Source organism: Hesperophylax consimilis, chromosome 7 (assembly GCF_061612785.1).
Source record: "Hesperophylax consimilis isolate HC1 chromosome 7, BYU_Hcon_1.0, whole genome shotgun sequence".
NCBI classification, from domain to species: Eukaryota; Metazoa; Arthropoda; class Insecta; order Trichoptera; family Limnephilidae; genus Hesperophylax; species Hesperophylax consimilis.
Window position 1 is genome coordinate 37,116,185 of NC_142842.1, and position 22,061 is coordinate 37,138,245.

Sequence of the window (22,061 nt, forward strand, 5' to 3'; positions counted from 1 at the left end):
TTATACATGCTAGTATTTCTAGTGGCTACCAGGGAACATGAACTGCCCTACTTTAGTGAATCAATAACAGTTGTAAGCATTCGCATGTCAATACCATTTATTATATTCTGTTGTCAAACTTAACCTTTCATTTATTGTAGGTAAAACATAACATTAAAAAAGCTTTCTGAAGCAAAGATCAATCCATTATACCAATTATGTGAATATAGATCAACTACAAACAGAACTTTGTTTATTTGCCTCGGCGAAAACTCTTACGAATTTTGCGTAACATTGTCCTTCTGAGTAGGTATTTCATCGTCCTCACTATAAATAACCATTATAAAAAATAAATAAATAATTATCGGTATGTAGAATATTTGGCCTAACTTAAACGATATATTTATTTAATTATTTACTATAATTAATGTACGGTACGTAGCATAATAAACTGAGTATGAACAATTAAACATGTATATACAGGGTTTTCCAATAAGAGGTGTTATTTTGATATTCAATCGTAAAGATCAATGGTTTCGTCGCTTGTGGCACGTAGCGCAAGTCTTGTTGAAAGTAAACGTTGTCCAGATCAATACCATCCAATTCCGGCCCATATATGCCCATATATAAATATATATATGGGCATATATATGGGCTATATAATAAATGCCCAATGCAAGTGTTGATAACCATTTATAGAAAAAATAAACATGAAAATAGGCAAGAATTTTTTTAATATTTTTATATTAACTCCACACAGGAGGCCCTGAAGAAAATAATTTCCCTCAGGGCCTATGTCATCTTTGGGGATGCTGTGTGGAGGGTCTTTTTGTGGAGAGGAAGGAGTGAACATGGGTCTTGAAGAGTCCCATGTTGTAGGAGGGAGGAAACACAGAGGCCGGCAGCTCGTTCCACAGCCGAGCTGTTGAACTTAAGAACGAATCGTAGAAGCGACCCGTTCTCATGTGACAAATGTCAACCGTGTACAACTGTTGGGAGCGCGTTTGGCGTGTATCCCGACTACGCACCGGTGCCGAAGGGATCAATGACGCTAGTTCCTCAGAGCATCTTCCATTGTAATACCGATAGAACAAGGACAGCATACCTACCTGACGCCTGTGCTCTAAAGATTGCAGTCCGTTTGTTAAGATTGCTCTGGCTTCGATGGAGCCCCCGTACCTGAGCTGGTCACTTATAGATACACCAAGCATATCAATGGAAGGCCTGTTCGGAAGATTGCTTCCGTTGAAGGAGACTTAACTTAACTTAATCAAATGCGTTAAACATTTAATTTTTGAAGTGAAACTTCTTTACGCGCGTCATGCAATTTCGAGGACCGGAGTAAAACCGACTCATGACCGAAACGAAAATGCGGGTACCCCCACCACCGATTAAAGTTCATTTGATCTAGTCAAAGTTTTGAAGTAACATATAAATGCTTCTTAGCTCATCCCGACAACTGGCGTTGGTGGTGTAATGGTCAGCATAGTTGCCTTCCAAGCAGTTGATCCGAGTTCGATTCTCGGCCATCGCACATTATTTTTTTGTTTTTAACGCCTTTTTCATTCAATATCTTATTTTTTAGTAGGTCAGAACATTTTTTAAAAGAAAATAATATTGCAAAATAATAAAAACACTTATCTCACTGTGATAAAACATTACTCCGCTAGAGCGCGCTTTGCGTTATTGTGTTGGATTAAAATTATTATCTAATCCGTATATTATGATAATTGTATTACATTTATTTAATTAATTTATTTATTTTGATAATATGTAATAATTTACAGAAAAAAAAATTAAAACTATCTCCCTCTGATAAAATATCCGTTCGCTAGAGCGCACTACGCGATCTTGTGTGGGATTCTATTTCTGTACATTGTACATTATTTTTAAAAATATATTATATTTTGGGTGTGATGTAGGTAACATTATAAAACATAACAAGCTCTCATATTTTCAGAACCTACATAATATAATCAATTTATGCGGCTTTGCTTACAGTTGGTGCTCAGCGTGGTTGGCTTTCAATCAGTTAAGCGAGGTTCGATTCTCGGCTGTGGCATTTTTGAAGTGAAACCTTGTTGAGGTGGGGGAGCCGCTCACGAACGTTCTCTCTCTTCTCTTCTTTCCTCTCTCTCAGACACCAGCGAACTGCGCCACGCCAAGCATCAGCTGAAACTAGAAGTTTCACTTCTGTCTTGCGTAGGCTTGACACACCCACTTTTTTTTACGTTGTATCCAAGAAATTAAAAAAGTTCAAATATTTAAAAACATTTTTGTATGGACGAGACAAAAATTGAAGTGACAGTTTTATTGCAAACTCCCTATATAAAATGACTGTGTTTTTTGAATTTCGATAAATATATAGAACATTCAAAATACCTTGAAAATTCGTTGAGAAATTATTATTATTTCCAGTTCATACAACAGATAAACTACCCCCTGTGACTGGATAAGCAATGTATAATATATCTTATGTATTTTTCGATAAACTATTTTATGTCATGTTTATTATTTGTTTTTGGGGTGTTATGCCGTGTTGCGCTAACTCCTTCTTTAACCAACGTTTCGGACAACGTTACAGTGTCCATCATCAGGGCAGATGTGTAATTGATAGTGGTGAAAAGTGTGTTTAAGTACGTCTGTGCGATACCGTGTTGCCAGCTCCATTTCTCTACGAGCTGGTTTTACAGTACACACTTTTCACCACTATCAATTACACATCTGCCCTGATGATGGACACTGTAACGTTGTCCGAGACGTTGGCTAAAGAAGGAGTTAGCCCAACACGGCATAACACCCCAAAAACAAATAGCAAAAATACTTTTGGCCGTGAACAGTTTTTTTCAAAGCATTTTTTTATTTAGCAAACCTCTATTACGCCAGATTGGATATTTTCAGAATACAGCTAAATTAATACAGCGATAAAAAGAGCGCATAAAAAATGAATAAAGAAAGTTTGTTAGTGAGTTAAAGAATGTTTGTTAACATAATTATAAAAATTAACATGAACAGTTTGTTGCAGGTTTGGAACTAAAAAACCCTTATCAACCTAATGTGGTATTTTACAGAAGATAGAAATAATACGCACATGGAAAAATGTATAGATCTGTTACAAATATTACATTCAAATATTCTAATAGGTTAAACTTTAGTTTGATTGAACTACTATGTTTATTACCCAGTCTGTGTAGCCCTTAATTGGCGAATTATCGAAATATTTATTAGCAGAAGTGGGAACATTATACTGAGCAGCTGTATATAGTACACACCCACTATTCATTGGGTGGTGTACCAAAAAGTATACCCGGACTAAATAAATAAATCGTAAATCCAAATGAATCGTGCTTTTGACAGGTTACCGAGAGGATGGTGAAACACAACCTGATTTTTCCTTTTTCACCTGACAACTTCCGTTCCATGAGGAGTTCAAAAGCTGTCAAAAATATTTATCTATCAAAACATATTGCTACGGGTACATTTGCGAAGCGAAGTGCGAACCGCCGCTTGCGGTTGCTTAATAAGACGTGGGTAGCATAACACAATATGTAGGTGAAACACTGAAGAGCTATAGTTCCAGCTCGTCAGCGCAACGTCGTCGGTCGATTGACCATACGCTTTGCACTATTTCCCGCCTAAATACGTCGTTCGTGCATGAAGACACAAACACAACATCATTGTCTTCACTAAACGTTTCTGCCATTGGTTAATCGATCCAAACACATTATTGTTAAATCAAGCCTATGAGCACATTTTCTTTACATAATTAATTTCATGGTCGCAATAAAATGGCCGGTTTTTTTCTTTTAATCATAAGGACATACCTGGGTTACACGTTGCGGCAGTTTTGTAATGTGTGGCGAAAAACATCTTTGGTTAAAGTTTTTCTTCACTTGATCGTGCGATGTCTACATTGGGCGTCTTCAACATCTTCAACCCTTCACTTCCAAGTCATACATTCTTCTTACACCTCTTTCTTCGTTCATAATTTACGTCCATTTTACCATAAATAATTATTTGATTCATGTCTTCTTCGGGGGTCCGAAATTTTTCTACCATTTGCTTCATGAAATCCACATTACTACTGTTAAACTGTTATATTATATTATATCGACTTCCACGACACTCCGTGTCTCATTCCAGTGCAAAAATAATGCGTTAAGTCTTTCTCGAGCGTCCCCGACATTCTACTATTCTAAAAACTCCTGTCACTATTAAGAACAAACTTTGAAATATTCAGCGAAATCAGATGAATGGTGTAGGAACGCGTACGGGACAAACAAATAAACATTCATTTTTATATACAGTTGGGTTACTACTAAAAGTGGGTTACTAACAAAAATGCGTGTTGGAGTAAACTCAATTTTGAAGGTTGATCTTTATTGTGAAGGCAAAGTTTTGGGAGGTTACAAGGTTAATGTTAATTTGAAAAAATCATTACAACGTTTTTTCTTTAAAAAACTACTTATATTCGTGCTTTTACAGATTTTTTTTCTTGTCTTTTAATTATAAAAAATGAATTTATAAAAAAATCTATAGCTTTTAAATCTACAAGGCGATGCAATACGTAGTAATGCAAAATTATGTGTTTTTGGTTTGAAAAATTTGTCGCCTAGAAATGTTTCAGATGCTTTTTAAATACTGCGAGTAGAATACATTCTGGCCTTTGATATAATCGAGTATTTTTTTAGATTTCTCTTTTTTAAGCCCAGAAAAAAATAATGTATAAGGCCTATGAAAACTGCTTTAAAGTTCAAAATCGCCTATTTACGAACCCTTTTTCGGTTATGGTTTTATTGTATAATGTTGCGAATTAAGTTATTTATAAAATGGACGAAAAAAAAATTTATATTTAGCCTGAACATCCACAAAATAAAATAAAAGGCACTTTTGGACATGTTTTTTCTTACATAAATCAAAACAGATTGATGGTGTTAAGCGGGAATTTAAGCCTTATCGCCATCTACGTAAGGTGTGTTATTGATAGCGGCTGGATTCAAAATATTAGGTACACGACGTACTGCATCGCCTTAATGACATTATAGGGGACCCAAACTTATTCCAGCCATAGATTTCAATACGTAAACATTAAAAACATAACTAACTCAAAAAATAAAAAAATGTAGTTACCAACTAAACAAAGTTATGTACAAGAAAAAAATTACATATCCTACACAGTTACTTTATAAGGAATGTAATATCATGAATTTAAAACAATTATTTATCCTACAAACGCTATGCAGATTTTTTAACAATTTTAGTTCTGCAAAAAGAACGCAACAAATTCGTACTACATGAATTGGCTCTGGTCTGAACTTTATGGCAATTCACCCTTAATCCTCATTTGGGCAGAGACATTATTTGTACCAGGCTCCACTTCTATTTAATAGCCTTCCAGATCTCATTAAATCGTCAAATTCCTTGTGTAAATTTAAAAAGAATGTTAAATTATTTCTGCCATCCGAGGATTTCCAACATATTCTTTCATCTTTGTCCTTTTAAATTGTGGCATAATATTTTGAAACAGTTAATTTTTTCATCCTTTTATTTTTAATGTAAATTTTTTTTCTCTCTTTCTTTCTTTTCTGTTTTTAAAAAAATAATAGTTTGTTACATTTTTATTGCAATTAAATATCATGGTCACCCTACATGTTTACAGCATTATATTGTAATGAATAGGCTGATAGGTACCATGTAGGTATCCAATTCGCAGAAACGTCAATGTAACAATATTGTTATCTTTATATTTGAATTATTTTATTTTTTTTAATATTTGTACTATTTTAAATCTCTTATAATCTTTGTACTATTTTTTTTTAAATTTGGAAAATTATTAACCTCAACACAGGCTTGTCCTAGTGAGGTTAAAAATTATAACTTTAAAAAAAGATACAATGTAAAGAAACGATAAATAAATAAATAAAAATAAACTATTGGCAGTGAACCCACGATATATAGATATTACAGGAAAAAAATTATACTACAGCGTATCGCAGTTACTTAACAAACTAATTATTTTGGTGTTCAAAGCGACGCATTCAAAGACAGATGTTGCATTTGAAAAACGAAAAATTTTGGAAATTTTTAATCTTTTTAAAAATAATTTTATAAGTATTCGAACAAAAATAAGCTTTTATTCTAATATTTACTATTTATTTCTAATATAATATATAATTTGTAATAATGTATCTGGTAAATTATCATGCACGGTTGATTACCGAATAAATTATCACAAGAAGCGGCGGATCCTTGATGTAACCCGTAAATGAATATAATTACGTAAATGAGTGCTACTGATTTGCTTTATATTCAAATTAGCAATTTAAGCAAACAATTTCTCATCAACATCTTTTAATGAATAATTCATCTTTAAAACGAAGCCTCGTTATATATAACAGCTTCTACTGAATTATAATTAGCGCAATTTCATCGTACTTAATAAATATTATGTACTTAGCTTATTAATATACTACCGGGTACTGGATTTTACGTTGTTTTCGCAGAAATAAGTCTCACCGTATAATATTTCATTAAATTATTATCTCTAAATAGTATTAAACAAAGTCACATCTGCGTCTGTCTGTTTGTACGCTTAGTTCTTCTAAACTATTCAACGGAGTTTGATAGGGTTTTCAGTGTTTTCACTATCATTTAGAAGATATTATATTTATTTAAAATAGAGAAAAGTCAAGCAACGCTGGGTATATGTGAGCTAGTACTTAATAAATTTGTATTTAGGTTATTAATAAACTACCGGGTAGTGCATTTACTTTGTTTTCGCATAAATAAGTCTTACAATATCATTTTTCATTAAACGGTTATAAATTAAAATGACTTTATTGTACATAAACAAAGAAAAAGTTTATTTATTTTTCGGAATAACTTTATTGAGTAAAACCTCAAATTGTAATATTTAATTATTGAAGACAATATTAGCGATTTCTTAACGAAAATCTGAAACAGAAAAATAAGAAAAGGATACGGTCACATCTAGGACTCGAACCCAGGACCCTTGTCTTTCCGGGAAACCGGTGTCACGGTGATAACAAATAATATTTGTTATCCTTTATGCTATGCATAAAACCTTGTCTTATAAACATTAGTTTATCATTAAAAAATAATAATATTTGACAAGTCAAAAATATTTCACCAATAAATGAAGATATCATATGTCTCGACGCCATATAGTGAGAAATTTACTACACTAACAAACCCTTTCCTACAAAATTAAAGTTGGAAGTTTACAGTTGGAAAAAATATAATAAGCAGTAATTGTTGATTGAGGTATTAGTACATATTGAATCATTTGGCGGGTTGGAAATAAGTCGACATAGTTCAGTGGATACAGAGCACCTGACCGGACATCAGAAGGCACGGGTTCATTTCCCGTTGGCAGCATTTATTTTTACTCGGGAGATATTTTCAATTTGTATTAATATTTCGGGCGACTAATTATTGCTTATAATTATTTAAAAATAAATTGTTGTACAAAGGGTTTAGCCTGTATAGTATTTCATATTACTAACAGGTAGGTAAATAACGAAAATTCAACTTATAGTAGAAAACATAAAACTGTATTCGTCAGAACTGTGGGTAAGTTACACTTCATCCCAACGGCATAAGCTAAAAGTCGCATACAATAATGGTTATAGCCAAAAATAAAGAAGAAAAATGAGCATTGCTAATTTATTAAAAAACTCTTCAAATTTTCCATGATCCGGCTAAAAACTGGATTGCAGGCCCTTAACGAATAAATGGATAGGTTTTAAAATAATTTAAAAAAAATAAATGTATTATTACTCCTGACCGATGACGATGACACCAGGTGTAAGTGGCATTGACTGCGGTGGAGTTGTCGAGGCGATTAAGTCGGTGGCTCGATACCGCGTTGGTGGAAAGCGTAAACATCGAAAATGGTCCATCGATTTCATGTTTTGGTTCTAATTTTAATTTTTGATTATCCAGTGACTTTTGGGTTACTAGCCTGCTAATATTACAAAAAAATGGCTTATTGATGTTGTTGTAGCTGAAAAAGATTCTTTGTTTTTTTTTTTTCGAAAATCGATTTTTTGTATGAAGATTTTCAGGAAATACGTGCGGCGCGTGACGAAACTGAAATTTACTGAAAATCTTCATACAAAAAACCGATTTTTCGAAAAAAAAAATAGTTTTCAGTTACAACAACATCAGAAACGCCATTTTTATAATATTGGCACTCTAGTACACCTAAAAGTCACGAGCCGCAACTGATTATTAAAACGATGTCGGAACACTTATTAATTAAAAACCTAACATTTTCGCAATTCGTCATTATATGTCTAAACAAACACAGGTGCATGAACACCGTCCTGATATATTAGGAATTTACTAAAAGTTTATCAGGAAACGTCCTGCAATCGAATTTCTAACCGAATTACCAATGATTTGAAGAGATTCTTAATAAATTAGCTATACCGAACTTTATAAACAAAAGTTATGTGTCTCGTGCCACATATTTCGAATTCCTCTCATAAAATAATAAGTAGAAGATTAAGCACCGCAATTTGGAACATCTTCAAACGATTTCATCACAGACCGAGTGACGGACGTCGCCTCGTTATTTATTTCAGGAAGTTTGCGTTTATTTCCACTTCGCTGTGTCTATGTCTAGTGGGAAAGTAAAAAGACGCTGGAGTCGGCCGAGCGTCGCGACGCCGCATGACGACGCGCGAAGCCCTCCGATGCGGTTTCTTTAATTAGCACCGGCGTCTAGGATTGGAGACGTGGTCTTCCTGACCCACGTGCATTCCTGTGACCACACAAGTAGTAGCTATTTTATTTACGTCAAAGAAGTAGAAATAAGGTGTCGATAAATACTATAATATTATACACATATGCGCAGTGAAAAATACAATGACAAAAGAGGAATATAAACATAAACGGAATGTAAACAAAATATTAACAAATTAGCTGTCTATAAACGAAGGGAAATCAAATCAATGTTGGGTTAAACTAAAAAGTAAAAAGAAAACATAAAAACTCCCACGGTAAATACAAGTTTTGGACATATACACTATCAATACCATGCTATAAAAGCATTCAACATTCTAACACTTAAAAATAAAATTGAGGAAAACAAAAATTAATTCAGACATAATTTACAAAATGGATTAAAAAACAAAAACGACATTTTTACCAAAATATCATAACATAAAATAATAAAACCTGCACATAACACACAAAACCAATATAAAACACACATTACTCACAAACACACAACATATAATATAAATAAACCGATTTTTTACTTCGTTTCATTTAAATGTAATATAACTTTAATTTAAAATCTATATTTTTAATTTAAATTTATCTTTATCTATTTTTTTTTTCACTAAGATTTTATATATTTTCCTTAAATGTATTATGAATATTGTTTTGTAGTTTAAAATGGAGGCCTCAGCACGGGTAAGCCACCCAGTGAGGACAAAATTACTAAATTGTACTAAGAAATGTAAGATATTGCACCTAAATAAAATAAAATAAAAATTTAAAAAAACTACCTGCGCCAAGGTGACAACTTAGCGGTTCTTTTGGCCGGTGTTGATTTGATTTTTATACAAATCTACAGTTTAATTCCAATGTTGATGAAATTTTGCACACTTGATTTTCAAAACAAGACGAAGGTCTAAGTGTGATTAAAACAAACTATGAGACTAAAGCAGGGGACTTCGCTAGTTTATTTTTATTTTTTATAATGCACCAGTTTATCATTTTCACGTGTGATGGCCATCTCACATGTTGATTGGAAAATACTGAAATAACTTTAAAAAAATTATTTACGTAAAAAATTCCACTCAGGGAAACGTGTCCGCGAAATCAACATTACATTTTATACTTAATGCGCAATTTCTTTATCTCGTCACAACAAGCGCTCAGAAAATTCCGAATAGTCTTGATAACCTTTGCAAAGCGTCATTTCAATATTACTATAACCGCGGTTTAAACATCTACATGTTTGTGATAAATAAAAAAGTGGGTGTGTCAAGCCTACGCAAGACAGAAGTGAAACTTCTAGTATTCCTCTCTCTCTATTTTCATTTCATCATCTCTATTTTCTCTCTTAGGTTAGTTTGAAAATTAGAGGTTAAATAATTCAACGACGAAGCATGGATTTGCTTTTTCTAATATTTTCTTATAGATGAATGACGTTCGATTAATGTATAGTTCCAAAAATTTTCAATTTATTCACAAGTATACAATATTACAATTAAAAATTACAAAGAAATTACAATGACAATTTACCAATCATGTGCCATTTTCATTGTCAATTTCATGAATATCATTTCCTAATGTCGTGATAATTGGGTTATGGTAACTAAAGTGCGAGATATATACATGAGCACTTAAATCCTTAATGAATCGTGCAAAAACTGCATCGATTGTTGTCCCGTGTCGGGAGAGAACGTTCGTGAGCGGCTCCCCCACCTCAACAAGCGCATATGGTGAGAGAGGGACAGTGAACGGTGAGCGGTGGTGGGGGTACCCGCATTTTCGTGTCGATCCTGACTCGGTTTTACTCCGTCCCAGAAAATTCATTACGCGCCTAAAGAAGTTTCACTTCAATAATGATTTTCTTTCAAAATCAAATTAAAGAAAAGTACGAGATCTAAGTCAAAATAATTATTGCATTAAGAATTGGGATTTAGCCTTTAATTTTTTCAAATTTATTCATTGTTAACCAGTAAATTTTATCTTATTCCATACCCAAAAAAAATCCGCAAACTAAACCCCCAATATATGTGGATGCCATAGAATACGCTCACATACATGTACAAAACGCCCAGAAATATATTTCTGTTAGTTTTACTACGCTACCAATATCAAAAATATTGTGCAATACCTCCCGGGGATTGATTATTGAACCCTCAAAATAATTTCGCGTCTTTAATTGGTTTCCTTTTTGCGAATTACAGATACAAATCCGAATCCTTCTTTCAAATAAACCACCCGATGAACGAATGTTTTCAAAGGGTATTATCGTGGTTTATTTTTAGGTCATTGCGCTGTTTTGAGCTTCCTCCTTATTTAGCCAACATAAGGATAGGTAATAAAGCTGTCTGAAACCTTGGATATAGATTGATAACACATAAATAAATCACGATAATAATTTTAGCGTTGAAATTAAAATTCACCATAGTTGTTTTTTTCCATATTCTCAAAAATCTTTTAACATTTTACGGTATTTATACCCCATAGTGCGACAAAATTGTTTCACTTCGTCTAGTCATGTACTGGCAATAATCACATCGTTTACACTAATTATTCCTAACGCTTTTTACGTAAGCTGCCAATACATTTTCGAAAAGCCAACAACAATACATGACACTTGAACACCATCACTAACAGTGCCAAATGAAAAATGATTGGACAAACACAAGTAGCTTACAGGACCTAATGGCAGAAAGCCGACAGTATCTAATGATCGATAGGTTCAAACAGATTTAGGGGCAACTTGTGTACCTTTGCGTTTGAACTCGTGTAACATTGGAGAGCATAAACCTAGACTGTTGAAATATATGCGAATTCCCTTTTTGTAACCCGGTAAAACTAGCGTATCAAAATACATTACTAGGGTTGATATCCCTCGTCGATTTTTTGGGCAAAAGTCCCCATTATTTAATTACTTTTTGATCATATGGAAAGTGAACCATTCAATAATAATTACTCTAGAGTTGTTTTTTGTTTAAGTATTGCTTACTTGCAATAAGTTTTCATGGTAAATTGCTTCAAATGAATCCTGGTTAGCCCCAAACAATGTAGTTTTTTTAACCAAAGGCGATCTTACGCAGATGTGGCGGATCTATTTAACTTCACGGAAGTTAGGTACAAGAAGGCTATACTATCATATTTTTTCAATTAACATTAATTTATCTGTATTATTAATCCGAGTATTTTGTAAGAGTATGCAAATTTACATAATTTTTTTTCGTAATTTTTTATTACTCCATAAGCTTATGAGAGGAGGATTCTTTAATGGTATATTTTATTTAGTTATAAAAATGTTCATTTTACATCTAGTTTATACCTATTTAAAACTACTTAAAAAATATTCTATTACCTACGTGTTAATATTTGGACTTCACAACATTGAGTCATAACGCACAAAAAGCTGCAAGACTTTTAGCTTCCTTGACATTTACGGGGAGTTCACTGTACATTTTAAAACCTTTATAATAAATATTGTTTTGTGTTGTCAATAAATTTGTCTTAGGAAGCTTAAAATCGTTGCAGCTTCTCGTAGGTTAGCTATTTGTCATTATTTATTATTTAAAAACATAAAACCATGCTTAAAAATGCTTGTGTGTAAACAATATTTGAATACTTGTTGAATACTTACACACTTGTATATTATATTTTGTATGTACTTGAATTTCCTTCTTTTACATCCTTTAGAGAGAGCAATCTTTATACTTTCTGTCGACATTTTACAACCAAATGCCACACTTAAATGTTATTATTTCTAGTATTAAAATGTTTAATTATTGAAGACAATATTAGCGATTCTCAAACGAAAATCTGAAACAGAAAAATCAGAAAATGATTCGGTCACATCTAGGACTCGAATCCAGAACCCTTGCCTGTGATTTATCGCCTTTGATAATATCGTTTTTAACAGGAATACGAATAATTCGACAAGATTTTTAATAAATTAGCTTTATTTTATATCAGTATATCAAAAATATCCCTCGTGGCCTCTTATAATAACGATTGTACCAAAGATAATATATCGTATTCTATAATCTTTGGATTGTGTCTATGAAATATTACAAGTTTCCAAATAATTTAACAGTTAGACAAGCATTGTTTCTCAATAAACCTCACAGCTTACACTTCAGGGGAAATCGCAAATTCACCATTAGTGCCCTATCACCGCCATCATCCATCACCATTAAATGACTCGCTGCATTAGACAGCTATTGTGCCTCCCGCGGGACTGGGGGGGGGGGGGGTGGGTAGGTGATAGCGCCACTTCTGCGCCACTCCTCCAACCAAGTGCCAAGTGGAATATCGATCTAATTGACGACTCGTTAAGTGGACAAGTTGAACCTACAGATTTAAATATCGCCCTCGATGGGGGATCGGATGATAAATTATTATATTATTTTTGGTGTGATCGAATTACGTGAATATATTTTCTTGTTAAATCAATGTTACAGTGTAATGTGTGGTATGTTCAAGCGGTAGATTGTCATGCTCTATAAGGGTTTTAAGTAGTAATACCCGAATTATTAATTCCTGTTCCGATAAGATCGAAAGATAAGCAGTTTTCCTGTGATTTATCTTTTTTTGCTTTGTAGTATTATGAATGTTACTTTATTTACAATATTATGTACAATAACAACAAGAAAGTAAAAAGCAAAAAGCAAAGAGTGACAAGTGAAAAGAAAAAAGTAAAAAGTAAAAAGTAAAAAGTAAAAAGTAAAAAGTAAAAAGTAAAAAGTAAAAAGTAAAAAGTAAAAAGTAAAAAGTAAAAAGTAAAAAGTAAAAAGTAAAAAGTAAAAAGTAAAAAGTAAAAAGTAAAAAGTAAAAAGTAAAAAGTAAAAAGTAAAAAGTAAAAAGTAAAAAGTAAAAAGTAAAAAGTAAAAATTAAAAAGTAAAAAGTAAAAAGTAAAAAGTAAAAAGTAAAAAGTAAAAAGTAAAAAGTAAAAAGTAAAAAGTAAAAAGTAAAAAGTAAAAAATAAAAGTAAAAAGTAAAAAGTAAAAAGTAAAAAGTAAAAAGTAAAAAGTAAAAAGTAAAAAGTAAAAAGTAAAAATTAAAAAGTAAAAATTAAAAAGTAAAAAGTAAAAAGTAAAAAGTAAAAAGTAAAAAGTAAAAAGTAAAAAGTAAAAAGTAAAAAGTAAAAAGTAAAAAGTAAAAAGTAAAAAGTAAAAAGTAAAAAGTAAAAAGTAAAAAGTAAAAAGCAAAAAGTAAAAATTAAAAAGTATAAAATTAAAAAGTAAAAAGTAAAGAGTAAAAAGTAAAAAGTAAAAAGTAAAGAGTAAAAAGTAAAAAGTAAAAGGAAAAAAAGTAAAAAGTAAAAAGGGGAAAATAAAAAACAAAAAGTAAAAAAATAAAAGTTAATGTAAAAATTCACAACTGCAAAGGGGAAAGGATTGTGTCTACGGGTTTTCTCACAAAATACTAGGACTTTTAATGTGATCAATTGACAATTCTACATTTCTGTCTCCTGCTCAGGTTTATTTGCGGACTATGAAAAGTTGGTATAAAAATGATGGTAGCCACTTATGGTTTTATATGAATCACACTTCGTTCCCATTAACAGTTTTATGTCTTCTCTATTATATACCGTCAAGTACGAAATGCAGAGTGGTTGAGTCAAAACAGGACGTCGCTATGCTCAGTCATTTAGTAAAAAAATGCTGATTTCTGAATGGGTACTAAAATATTCCCTAGTATATTTTCCAAGAACGAAAGCTTTCAGAAAAATTTACTTATAATATCCACGTAACACTCATGTATGCCAAATAACTGGAGACGGTTAAACGAAATTCGAGACGTGACAGTTTGACAGGATAAATATTTATTAAGTATTGAAGAAGGTTTTAGAAACATGTTTTTTTGTTTTATTCTTGACAGACAAAATAAATACACTAGCAAAAAATTATATGACCTTGTTCGCTTTGAAAGTGAACCGGTTGGTCAGATATATTTTTAAAATATACATAGCCTTGTAGAAGTAGATTGCATTTTATAAATTAATTACAAGTACATCAGAAACGCATTGTCTATTGTTATTAATTATTTTTAATCAGAGCCCGTCTCTTTTCAAATGCCGCCCATCCTCATGGCTAATCAAATCATATTGCACCACCGATTGATGCAGTTACAAAATAAGCAACAACTCTCGAATCAGCAAAGGACTGAACCCTCAACGCCTGGGTGGGAACCCGTTGCTTTGTACCCCTTGGCCACTGATTACTAACTCGAATCTATTCTTCGTTCCAGTGGAATTTCTAATTGGAACGGTTTGGCGTATGTAAGTGTGTACTTTTGACGAAACTCAAGAATAAAAATGTCGACCAAAGTATGTACTTTCAACGGCGATTGCGAGCGGCCTGGATTGGAGAATCGATACCCGAATCTGATGCCTTTAAATATGTGAATACTCCTTGACACAAAAACAGCAACTCCTTCTGATAGTATATTTATCTATCTTACTGGATCATTGGATCACAGAAGACAGTTTGTTTTCATCGTTTGTTATAAAGGGATAAAGGGATGCTAAAATTACTAACCACGATTGAAAGGCTAAGGCTAGGATAAGGCCGTATTTGGAAGGGCGATCGATTGATGAAATTCAGAAAGCAATTAACTAAATAACACAACTTAAATTTTCAATTCTGCGGAAAACTTTGTTTATTGCTTTAATTACGGACAATTTTGGCGCCTAAGACAGAGAGCTCCCATTGGAAAACGCGCACAATATATTAGGTCACACTATGTATAAGGTCACACTATGTATAAGGTCACACTATGTATAAGGTCACACTATGTATAAGGTCACACTATGTATAAGGTCACACTATGTATAAGGTCACACTATGTATAAGGTCCCACTATGTATAACTTCACAGTTTTTAAGATTTTCGTCGAAAGGGTTAAATTTGTCTGTGGAGTTGGGTTGGAAGACAGATAAATTAGAAATTCAGACAAACAGTTGTGTTCCATTTGGAGTTCTCAGTGTTCTCACTCAGAAGCATCAATTGCAGGAGGATTATTGACGTCTTTTCTAAGACTATTTATTGTTGTTGCGTCTGGTCCCGATAAAAACATGGGCCTCTAAACCGATATTACTGTGCATAGATAAAAACATGGGCCTCTAAACCGATATTACTGTGCATAGATAAAAACATGGGCCTCTAAACCGATATTACTGTGCATAGATAAAAATTCAATCAATTCAGAATAGAAATCAAAGAAAATAAATGTTGGAGTTTAGCAGCTCAGTGGAAGGTCATCCTCCGACTTGAAGACCAAAATCCTGATGATGATCTAGGTTTTGGCTAACCTCTCTGAAGGTAAAGAAAAATCTGTACAAACCTAATTTAAAATTATTAAATTATATTAAGAAAAAAACAAATTTGATATATATTTTTTTAAATATAATTTATCTATTTTTATTAACAGATGTATTTAAATTACAAATATTTTTTTGGTTTGACTGAGGATATAACCTTCTTCCCCAGGGACTAGGTTTTTTTTTTTTTTTTTATATTTACTCCACACAGGAGGCCCTGAAGAAAATAATTTCCCTCAGGGCCTATGTCATCTTTGGGGATGCTGTGTGGAGGGTCTTTTTGTGGAGAGGAAGGAGTGAACATGGGTCTTGAAGAGTCCCATGTTGTAGGAGGGAGGAAACACAGAGGCCGGCAGTTCGTTCCACAGCCGAGCTGTTGAACTTAAGAACGAATCGTAGAAGCGACCCGTTCTCATGTGACAAGTGTCAACTGTGTACAAATGTTGGGCGCGCGTTTGGCGTGTATCCCGACTACGCACCGGTGCCGAAGGGATCAATGACGCTAGTTCCTCAGAGCATCTTCCATTGTAATACCGATAGAACAAGGACAGCATACCTACCTGACGCCTGTGCTCTAAAGATTGCAGTCCGTTTGTTAAGATTGGGGAATCTATCAAACGGACCGCCCGTTTCTGCACAGAGTCAAGGGTTTTTTTCAGGTATTTAGGGGCTCCAGACCAGAGATGGCTGCCAAATTCGACCGTAGGGCGCACTTGCGATTTGTACAGGGTGAGCAGTTGTGTACTATTAAAGTATCTGCGGGCCCTGTACAGTACGCCCAGCTTCTGAGAGGCCAACTTTACTCTGGCTAACAACCGAACCAAATCCCGATTGGGTAGGACCAATATTTATTTCGTATATTAACTGCTGAAATGCGTATATGATAGAATGCATTGTCATCTAACGAATCTATATGCCGAGTTCCAGCTCTATCGGATGTCGAGAAGTGGGTTAATTTAAACTTCTAAGATTTGCATTGAATGAATAAACATTATTTCAAGTTCAAGATGGCTATCATTTATAACACAAAAAACTTACGACTTACATATTTTTACATCGCCCTCTAATACCTTATTAATCTTAGATCATAGATATTTCTATCTCACCGCGATCATGTCCGAAAATCCCTTGAAAATAAATTTTGTACGATACTAAGCATACGTCAGACATGATTGTTTTTACCTCCTTTGTCTTATAGCAAAGAGTGAGAATGGAGATAGCTTTGGGACAAAACTTGAAGTGACCCACACTAGGTACATACAGTAGCTTCTCATTTGGACGCTAGATGGCACTGGAACTCGCTATTACCGTACGAATATGCGAATATTAATTTTATAAATAAATTAATAATCGGGTAGTTTGTTATATCCTTTTCTTATATTAATACTATTGCAGCATATTTTGGGAGGTCACTGACCAAAAGACTTCTATAGACGAGCCGCCACTGATTCACAGTTTTTAATATGTTATAATTCACGAGGAACTTGCAGACAGTATGATATTGTTATGGTGCACGAAGAGTTACATTTGTCTTCATGAAGAACACGGCAGAAACGCTATTTTTCAAGATTAAGAAGCTTTTCCCCTTTCGTGCTCTAGGTAAGATTTAGTGTAACGCTTTCGGGGCACGCAATACAAAAATAAACTATTGTCATCATTACTATAAAACTTACTGGCCTAAGTTGTTGACCTCTTACAAAGCAAATACCTTTGTCCAATTAGTCGTCATAGACCTTGTTTTTACTATCGACCACAGTGTTACGATAAAAATAGAATATATGGACAAAGCCAAAAAATTTATTTTTAAAAGTAATATGTTATTCTTTGTGCTATGCATGAAAAAACCTTATCTCTTAAACATTAGTTTATCATTAAATAATTATATTGTTTTTTATTTGAGATCATCCTGACTTTAGGTAATATAAAATTATTTATTTATTTATTATTCATTCACGCCTGTAACGTATTCTATTACACGTAAATGAACCTTAAATCAAATCCACAATAAATACGACAATGAAGAACTCATTCAATTGGTTTTGAATAAATCACGGGAAAAAATTGAATGAAGGAAACAGCCTACCTTGAATTCCCCAGAATCCCGACAATAGGGCTGTCGACGGCCTTGCACTGTTCACGGGGTGAAATTTCCTCCGAAACGAGATAAACGAGATGTGATTTTGATATTTAGCACAAAACATGTGAATAATACAACGAGGACACTACGATTGCACCTTCTTGCTATACGACACGAATTTGACTGTTGACTTGCGACAATTTACAATGCAACATAAAATCTTCTTTATCTTCTTTAAGGAAGGAAATGGGTAGTCGGTATATGATGGGAAAAATGGTGGATATTATCCAAAACTATTTCAATACTAAACAACGCCTTATTGGGCTTTTACAATGGAATTGACACTTTATTACAGAATGTAAATATAAAAGTGATAGACGTATATATAGATTGTATTGTGTATAAAATAAAAGTACTAATTCTAAGATAACACCTGCACGCAGAAGAATAATTGATAAAAATATTGCTAATTTATTAAGAATCTCTTCAAATTAATCGTAATCCGTTTGAAAACGGGATTGCAGGCCCTTGACGAATGAATTTATAGGTTTCCTGAAGAACGTTTTAGTATAGTACCAATGTATTGTCACGATGTTGGAACATGTGTTCATTAAAACATTTTTGCATTTCGACACCATTCATTATCAAATCAAACGCAGGGGTATGAACGTGGTTTCGATATTATTACGAATTTACTAAAGTTAAAGTAAAGTCCAATAAGAAAAAACAACCAACCCTTAAATCGTTTAAAATCAAATTAACCTTAATATGTACCTAAGTTAAAAATATTACTTCTGTATTGTTTAGTATTCTCTTTTTAATCATTTTTCACACACACTATGGACTTTATTACTTATAATTAATTTCTAGCTTTTATAAATATTATAAATGGAACTTAACTGATTTAAATCATGTTCTATATATTATGTTCAATATTTTTTTTTTATAAAACTGTATGTTTTCTAAATGAACTGAAATAAAAAAAGTATAAAAAAGAAAGGACCTTTTTAAAAATAAAAAAAAAAAACAAAGAACAAAAAACTGTCACGGAATACCAAAATTTCATAAATTTTTTTTCAAAATGATGTCTAACATGCCTGATTTTCTTTAACCAGTGATTCCTGACATTATTTGTAGTAAAATGAAGATAAATGAAATTTTGAATCCGGTAACAATTTTTTTGTTTTTTTTTTTCAACAAAAACATTTAAAAAATCAATGGGAATTGGACAGTGTGAAAAGATTTTGGGTTGAGAATGGTTACTCGACTGAGTGACCCAAAAAAAGGCAGGTATGACCCATAGAATAAAGAATACTCGTTTAACACTAGAAGTGCCTTTAATACAAATTTGAATGGAAACTAAAGTTCAATTTGGCCCAACCGCGCAGCGTTCTGTCTCACTTTCACTCGCCTGAATTCGTAGATCTCCACCCCTTTCAAATATAGGCCTAAATCGGGCAAATATTTGGATCATGAAACACGCCCATAAGACGCTTCTTGTGTTATTCTTTATTTTATGTCCTTCCCCCTGTATATTTTAGACAGTCGAAAATTTTGTTCTGAATGCCAGGAGGAACTCTGAGAATGGTGGTATTACGTAAAAGGTTAATACAAAACTTGTAAAAGTAACTGAGACACTGAAGAGATAAACTGACATAATTGTGTTGTGGGTATGTCTTTATGCCCGAAGTAAGCTCAATTTTTCTTTACTTACGGTGAAATTCATAATAAATTTTCAACATACACATACAATTTATACACATACATTGCATGTAAGAAAAAAAATACTTAGATTAACAAGTTATCAAATATTACATTTATATAATTATATAAACCTATGTATATAAATTTCGACTACCATAATACGGGCGTGTGTCTAGTGTGGTAGTCGAAAAGCATGTAAAAACTGTACACATTAATATTTCATGAATAAAGAAAAAAAAAAAAAAAAAAAAAAAAAAACAACATTTTTGTTGAACAAAAAATCACTTTCATTTAGATTACTATGCCCCATTCGTGTCTGGGGCCTAGGAGTCAAAATGTTTTGTGTTGGCGACTAGACCTGTAGTTACAATAGGGTACCTACGGTAATCATTGGTGTGTAAACCATAAATCTTGACCACGGAGGCAGTCAGGCCACCTAAATTGACTACAAAATATTATGTCATCACATTACAATTTATGAGGTTGTGTGTACTTTACATGTACATATTTTTTTGTTTTGTCTGTTTTTTTTTTGTGTTGTATACGGAAACCCATGTATTTTATATTTCCAGTAGAGACAACATGTTGAACCTGACTGACCTGTAAGTGATCCAGAAGAGTCTCCAGCCCCCTGTCGCTAAGGCTTGAACAGCGCAGACTGAGCGAGTGCACGTGCGCCGCCGCCAGCGGGAAGCTGGTGGGCAGCTCCATGGCATCCTCGTCTGTGGCCCCCATCAGCGACAGCGCACGGAACCCCCGCCGGATCAACGACGCGTACAGACGCGCCCGCACAGTCGCGGGGGCTACCCTCAACTCCTTGCAACGCAGAACCGGGATCAAACCGCTCCACCAGCGCGGCCTGTACAGCACGTCGCGCCACTTCGAACACACCTGTGCCAGACTCCTGCGCTCACTCGGAGTGAAGTACAAAAACAATTTACAAAGAAACTTCTCGTCGAGGATCAAGAGTTCCCAAGGGAGATAGCCTGGGGGTGGTTGCGCGCGTGGCTTGCGGATTATTGTAGGGTTCGGGGGAGGACGTCTTGGGGGCTGGCGCGCCGGCTTGTCGGGGGCCCCCAGAGCGGCGGAGCCCCCGCAAAGCGCGCTGGTCACGCGCTCCATGACGCTGGCCCGCGCGCCCCCGGGCGAGTGGTGCTTGCCGCGCAGCCCGAGCCCGTTAATGCGCTTGGACAGCTCGGCCGAGGCTCGTTCCACCACGCCCTGCGCGGACATCGAGGACATTTTCACCTTGACCTTCTTTATTGTCGGGCGGTTGGGCGCTCGCCCTGCAGCGGCGCCTCACTTCCTGGGAAACTACCTTCGATCCGACTATCCGACCAAAGCCGACTGGCTTGGACACCCTGAAAGATCCCAGCTCATCTTCTTTCCACTATCACTAAAACCAAGTTCGATCAAAACACTGTTTTAAAATCAACCAACAATCAATGAAAATCACCAAATTGATTCGTTTTGAGCTGAATTGATCCAAAAGCGTGATTGTTATTCGTGTGTTGTTTATACATCAAATAACAAACCATCCCTTTTGTAGGAAAAATACCACTCGCCACTGTTATTTGTCAAGAACACATATATTTGAATTCAAAACACTGTATTGTCTTTTCCTCGATAACGGAAAACAGATTACTCGGTAATAAACACATTCTGATGTATGAAAATTAGTATGTTATTTTGGAAACACTTACATAACCTTAAAAAATACACCCCCAGAAATACTGCGTTACCCCCAGCAGTTATTATTTACTTAGTCAAGGGTAGAAGCATCACCTGATCACTCACAACTTCCCAAAAACACATGCACACACTACACAGACACTAGAATCTATACTAAACATTCGTGAAACATGATGAATTTATCGATGTTTGTAGTTTTTCACGAAAAACAACGTCATTTTCAGTGTGATGTGATTAAGGGTCGGGAAATGCGGAAACGCGCGCGGAGCACGGTAAACACGACTGCTCTCTCCGAATTTCGGAGACTGACTGTCTGTGCAGGTTATCGCTTTCAGGTTTGTGTTTTGCTTGGGCCACTGCGGAGGGTAGTAAATGGCTACTGGTTACAAGTCAACAGGAAATACAGCATGGTCTATTAGATATTTTGATGAAAATTTTTTGCATCGGAAAACTATCACGAATATTTTGCTAATAAATCTTTTTGTTTGCTGAATCTTAAGTGAATCCGTTTGAATTCCAACAAGATTCCGTGGAATAATTTATTCAGTCAT

At 34.1% G+C, this 22,061-nt stretch overlaps 1 protein-coding gene across 1 annotated transcript in view; it reads right to left on the reverse strand.

The window, feature by feature from the left end:
• Positions 1–21,804, reverse strand: part of LOC149422704 (uncharacterized) — a 307,515-nt gene extending 285,711 nt beyond the window's left edge. Inside the window, exon 1 of the mRNA XM_089633466.1 lies at positions 20,419–21,804. Within this exon, the coding sequence (XP_089489592.1) occupies positions 20,419–21,060 (642 nt within the window). The 5' untranslated portion in view covers positions 21,061–21,804. The remainder of the gene's footprint in view (positions 1–20,418) is intronic.
• Between the last annotated feature and the right edge of the window lie 257 nt (positions 21,805–22,061).